The sequence below is a fragment of the Agrilus planipennis genome, unplaced genomic scaffold, assembly GCF_000699045.2.
Source record: "Agrilus planipennis isolate EAB-ADULT unplaced genomic scaffold, Apla_2.0 scaffold122, whole genome shotgun sequence".
NCBI lineage: Eukaryota > Metazoa > Arthropoda > Insecta > Coleoptera > Buprestidae > Agrilus > Agrilus planipennis.
Genome location: NW_020438884.1, coordinates 77269 through 84022, shown reverse-complemented (window position 1 = coordinate 84022; position 6754 = coordinate 77269). Strand labels below are relative to the sequence as shown.

At 30.9% G+C, this 6754-nt stretch overlaps 1 protein-coding gene across 1 annotated transcript in view; it reads right to left on the bottom strand.

The window, feature by feature from the left end:
• Positions 1–340: 340 nt before the first annotated feature.
• Positions 341–6754, bottom strand: part of LOC108736361 (mitochondrial amidoxime-reducing component 1) — a 12339-nt gene continuing 5925 nt past the window's right edge. The window contains exons 4-5 of the mRNA XM_025981598.1: positions 2109–2392; positions 341–598 (exon numbers count right to left, since the gene is read on the bottom strand). Of these exons, the coding sequence (XP_025837383.1) occupies positions 469–598; positions 2109–2392 (414 nt within the window). The 3' untranslated portion in view covers positions 341–468. The remainder of the gene's footprint in view (positions 599–2108; positions 2393–6754) is intronic.

Sequence of the window (6754 nt, the reverse complement as noted above, 5' to 3'; positions counted from 1 at the left end):
ATGCCAATTTTTAACGTCCTAACTATAGATTACAGTGATTTGAAGTAATGCTTAGTTGTTCATCTTCGGGTCAATGAAATCGTAGCTATAAAAAGGAGCTGGAAATTGTATTAGTAGTTAATAATGAAATGCTTTTGTTTTATAAATTCGTAATATATATCTGTTAAAATATATATCGGTCACCTTGCAATATCTAACACCTATATACTTGGAAACTAAAATATTTTTTTATTAAAATTATAAATTAACATCATTATAAACTCACGATTAGTAAAAACTATCAGAACTTCTTAAAATATAAACAGCTTTACTTGAACACTATAATAAGTAAAACAAATTAAACAATTTAATATTGTATATTTTATTAAATTGCTGATTAAATAATATAATAGAGTAGAACTAAACAAAGAGCACAGTACGTATAGTTATCTGCTAATGATTATTTCTCATACTCGCCACACACCAAAATCATTCTGGGATAAAAACTGTATCACCAACATGAATGACGCCAGCCTTTTTCAGTTCCAAATTTACGCCCATAACAACTGATTTCGATTCAAAATTGTGCACATTCAAATGCTCTCCAAGCTGACGATATCTGTAAAATATTAGTTTGATAATTATTAATATTAATGCACTTTTAAAATGTAAGTGACAGCCAAGAATTGTAGGTTAAGTGCAGGCAATATGGGCCGAGTGAGTGGAAAAACTGATTCGGATTAAATTTTTTTTACCCAGCAGAAGATTCTCCTGAATACTAAGATATGCCAAAATTTGGCCGGAATATTTTTTTTATATTCTCTAGTTTAATCTCGATAAAAAGGTCTAAAGTTTCTTTTTGTAAAGTTAATATTTTCCGAGTTATGAATTTTAGAAATTCGGAATCTACATGAAAATCGCTATTTTCTATGCTACAAAAAGCTATTAAAAAATATGTTTTTTTAGAAGCTAATATTTTATACATATTTAATAAACTGTATTTAATCATTTGCATCAAAGAAATTGTTTTCGTTTCTATTAAATGAATTTATATTTCAATTATTTAAAAGGAATGTTTGCTGGCTGATCTTCTGCAAGGCGCTAATAATAAATGCGTGAGTGGAAGATAGACATCAGTAGTCAGTGGGGTTGTTCAAGAATCCTTTGATTGAAAGATCTGCCAATTTGACCGGCGTAAACCTTCTTGCAATCGTCACATTTCAACAAACAGCCTACTGATTTCGACCCTTTGTCAGTTTTNGTCATTAAACCTAATATTACACTGATATTTAATTAATTATCTACATACTTTTGAACAACAAATATTTGTACAGTTTAATAATAACAAAATTATGAGAAAAGACACGCATATATATATTTATTTCAAAATTAGAAAAATTATTGCAATAAAATTCAAAAATTGTTCATTTGTAATTTTTAAAATTACCATTGAACTATCCATTTACTTGTCAATTACCATTAACCATTAAAAAGGGATTTTTTTGACAAACACTTCAAATGCAAATTTTGGTTTTAATTTTGGACTCCTGAGTATTTCTTAACTCTTCTTTTATCGTGCAGTCTGTGGAGTGTCAATGTATGATTGATAATCCTCAGCTAACGATTATCGCAGGTGTCGCCGGTAAAGATTGCCACCTGCGGCATTCGTTCATGACAGTGTTATCAATTTATTTACAACACTGTGTTATTATCATGAGAACACCTTCAGAAGTAGCTAAGTTACTGAAGATGCCTTCATAGGAAGAAATACGCGCACCTACAGGCTTTCAAACATAAACAAACTATACGATGAAGATTTTCCGAGCTAACGAGCCGTGGTCTAGTGGAATTTTTATTTCTTCCAGGCGGTTCATTCGAAACTGCGCCAAACATTTTCAATGGAGACGGTGGTGGTTGTTTCGTAGTATTCTTCTCGGTAGTTGAGAAGCGTCCACCACCGTCTCAATTGAAAATGTTCGGCGTAGTTTCAAACGAAACGTCTACAACCATATATAAATCTGTAGAACTATTCAAGTGTGTTTTATAAAAATTAATGTTGAGATAAAAGTGTTTCGTCAAAAATTAACGACTTCAGTATTTCTAAAAAGAATTAAATAGATTATTCTTACGTTTCCAATGTTTTGAGAGGTTCCCTTTCTCGAGATCGAACGCTAGTTAAGGGATCTATGGTTGTAAACACGCATCTTGTGCAATGTTTTACATGTCTAAAGACAACGTCACCCACTTTTACCCAGATCCAGGTGTCTTCGGCGAATGCGGGAGATTCTTTTCCTTCGACGACGATATTTGGCCTAAAATTTCGATGTGTTACGGGAGACGTTAGACGTGTGTTCAGTTCCTGAATAGACGCTTCGTTTATTATCATGTAACTGGACAAATCTGAAAACATTCCCTGCAACAATATGCAAATTAATAACTTTTTGTGGCTTTTTGGATTTTTTGAAAAAATTTGACTATAAGGCTTTTCGATATGTTGAGTTGCATCGTTTGAAAATTGCAGCGGATTTTCCGAAAACGTATGTAAATTGCAATATTAGGAATCGTTCAACCAGATACGATGATGATTAAAATACATTGAACAAGCAACAATGTATTATACATTATCTTTTAAAACATTATTTTGCAACATTTTTCTGCAATAGTTCCTGTTTTTCACTGCGTATACTTAAAATTAGAACGGATTCCACCCAATTAATCACGAAATCCTTAATCTTCTGTCAATCATTCTTCTGAAAGCGTTCCTTATCAAACGCCCAAACAAGTGTAAGTCGTATTGTAAAAGGGCGGCACTGTAGGAAAGGTGTTCAAGGACAATTCAAAGCTTTTGACTTAATTTCTGAGTAGTTTGACCTGGAATATGCCATCCTGCGTTGTTGCCCAAAAGTTCAACGTTTCGCATGAGTCTATGGCATCGTTTAGACCGAATGCAGTTCGAATCTAATTCAAAAAATCACAGTAACAGGCATGGTTTATTGTACGCCGATCATGGAGAAAGTCAAGCGGCAAAACTCCTTCAGAGATTTAGAAACCTAACGTCATATCATCTTCACAGTCGATAATAAGCGCGTTTGGCTTTAGATTTCGATGGCGTTTCTTATATTCTACACACTAGGTTTTCGCTCTCGCCCTTGAACATGTTCTTTCCCAAATTGTTCTCGTAATCAATTCTAAATTTCGGCCGGTTTAACACTTTCGTTGGTTAAAAATTTTACCACGATAAGTTGCGCTAAACGTGAAGATAACTAACGAGCTAATTGGCCGGCTTTGTCACGGGTCCCTTCCAGGAGGCCCACACTACCCTGTCTAACGCTTTGTATCACCGCATGATTCCTTCTATACTATCAGTCTCAGTTAAAACAAACACTTGGATTTTGAGGTTTCAGTCTCTATTTAAGTATCGTGGAAACGGATGGGTAGTGGTTGAGGTGAGAAAAATTAGACGAAAGAAATGAAAACAAAAGAGAAGTAAATGATTCTCTGTGGAATATTATTACTGCCCAAGCTTTTGCCTAAGTGATCCAAGGAAAGCATAGAAAAACGTGAACCAAGGCAGACAAACCCGGAATCGAACCGGTGTCCTCCCCGAATGCTAAGCAGTCGCTCGGTCAGTCTCAATTATCAAAGGTTCGTTTATATTTCAACCCCCTCCTCCATATGAAAACTCCCTGGCTTTATGGTCGTTGAATTCTTCATTGACCCTCTTACTTATCCAATGTATATTTATATGTATATTAGGGTGACTCAAAGGAAACAAATTTTTTTTGATCTCCCTTGAAAATATCTATGCTAATTTAACATGTTTTCATTATATTCACCAAAAAATCAGCTCAATTAAAAAAGAATTTTTTTTTCAGTAAAAATTAAAAATCATTGCGCGACCTCTATAACTATATACTAATATCGACTTGAAATTTTCAGAATGATATACCGACTAGAAATTTTCAGAAAGTATACAATTTCAAACGTAGACAAAAATAACAACAGAACAAATTAAATTAAAAATTAAAAATCGATCTTTTAAAAGTTTATAATCGATCTGTTTTTTGGCGAGTATTATTAAAACATATCAAATTAACGTAATTTTCTGCGAAATCAAAAAAGATATTACTTTTTTTGGAGTAATCTACGTGTCTTGAGAAATAATGAATAACAAGGAATGACGTCTTTTTTAAGAAATTAGAAATGAATATACACAATACTCATGTCAATGTGCATGTCACTTATTATTCTTACTTTTCAAATTAGCAAATGTTCAATACAAGGTCAAAAACATTACATTATTTGTTCTTTTCTTGGACACAAATAGTTTTTAAAAATGATCGTATTTAACCTGGGTAATTAATAATGAAAAGTACCAACCAAACGAAGGAATAAAAATTAAAACTTAAAAGATATTGTTTCATATATTTAGAAAAACAATACAACTTCAATTTTAAGATAAAAAAACATTGACATGAATATTTTATGTTTAGGGTAACAAAATCTTAACCCTATCACCAATTAAACCTTAAAATTGTACGAACTCTTGACTTCATCAATTGTAATAGTTTTTTTTAATCAGTGAATAACAAAAAAGTAACGTAACAATAGATAAGAAACAACAAGATTTCTGCTTTAAGTTTAACGTGCTACTTTCAATTTATAATCGAGCTGAAAAGTCAACTTTAAAACGTAAATAGAAAAAGGAGAAGCACAAAAATAATAGGAATTGAGAAGAGCTTAAAAAAAACATGGCGCATATGAGGGAAGATTAGTTAATAGTCGTGAATAAACCATTCTGGAGTTCATCTATTTAATAACTGCTTTCATACAAACTTCTAGTTTTTATTCTTCTTTAATTCCCAAAATTTAATTTTTGTATATATAAAACAGTTAGTTTTTTTATTAAGATACAAAGATTTTTTCATTTATTTGCTGATTTTGATAGACAATTCAAGAATCCACGTGCACTTTTAACTTTTCTTATATAAAGGACTAGGAACGATAAATGTGTGAATATGACCCCATCATAGTGAATTTCTTCATTACACTTCTGATAATTAAAAAACTTAAGGTCATTCTAAGAGGTGGTTAAACACAATTGTTTTGGTGGTCAAACCATGTCACACTTGATCATTTTTAGCATTTTTGTCAATTATTTTGTATCTGTTCATCATTGTCGATATATTACAAAATACTCAAATGAAGATACCACTTAAATTCTGAAATATGTTCTTGTAGGGTGAACGAAGATTCATTATCGTTCACATTTACAAAAAAATATTTTTACCTATTCTAGGTAACTGTAATTTATACAGAGTTTATTTATAATACCCATTATAGATGTTTTTTAACATTTCTCGAATAATTAGTCATTCAATTTCAAGGGAAATCTTCAAAATATACTCAGCCGTCTATACGACTGGGTATGTATTTGTTTTCGATTGCAACTTAAAGTAATTAAAAACTTGTTGCTCGTTTATAACTAGGTATTGAAAAAACAAGGTAAAATACGGACAGAATCAAGCTGTACTTTATACCTTTGTTCCCTACCTAAATACGACTAAATATTATTTGTTACAAAAAGCGAAAACAATTTCTTCTTCTAATGGCAATACAGCTTGTTTTCTAATAACCCAATTTTTGAACCGCTGTTTGAACTTATTGCGTTAAAAAAAGGCAACAACTTTTAGACATTGACAGTTCAAAGTTCAAAATATAATAATTGACTTGCGACAAGTAATAAATTGATCAAAAAATATACGCAAATTTAATAAAAAACTGTATTAGTGATTGAAGTCCAGTTGAATATAAAACCAAAATTCTAACAAAAGTATCAATTAAGATGTCCTTTTTGTGTTATCAGTAAATGTGATTTGCGTTGAATATCAGAACATTTTAACGTTTGAATAACAGCATTTTTATAAATATGTAAATGTAATAAAAAAATGCATTTGATGTTCACACAGTCGAGTATTCGAATAAATTCTGTAAAACGTCATTAGATTTCTTTCTTTTCGTAACTGTTTGAGTAAAGGATAATGTTATACAAAAGGTGTATCAACAATTGTTTAAATTGTATGACAAATCTATATATATAAAAATGGGTAGCTAGATGTGTAGCTAAGTGCAAAATTCGAGAACGGCTGGACCAATTTCAATTCCAAATTTTCAGCCCCTGAAAAGGGGTGTAAAGGGGTAACGTTTATATATTAATCAGATTTACTTGAAAGTTAGTTTTATATAAAATTGGTGGCGTACCTATTTCAAAATTTTTGTTTTTGGTCAGATCTACTTGAAACTTGGTAAAAAAATTCAACCTGTGTTGGGGGGGGAGTTGGTGAAAAGAAGTTATAATATTTGAATGGGGCATATGCTATTTGTGGTCAGATTTACCTAAAACTTAGTCTTAATGCTCTCTCATTTAAGGATGTTTGGAAGATACAATCGGAGATAAGAGTACATAAAATTAGAAATTCGTGATTAATTAGGTTTTGCAGCATATTTGGAATTTGACCAAAAACTTTGAATAAAATAAGAAATAACGAATAATATGGAAAATTTTTAACTGACTTTTGGCAGTGAATATGCCTTAATTTCAACTTCGAAACAAAAAAATATTTAGTTTCAATCTTTATTAATAATGAGCGTAAAACTTTTTAATATGTTTAAATAATAATTAAAACTTTAAAATTGCATTTATTTCAGACAATTATAAATATTATCATTGTATTATCAAGTAAAAACGAGATTTTCAACTAATTTTTCATTTTTT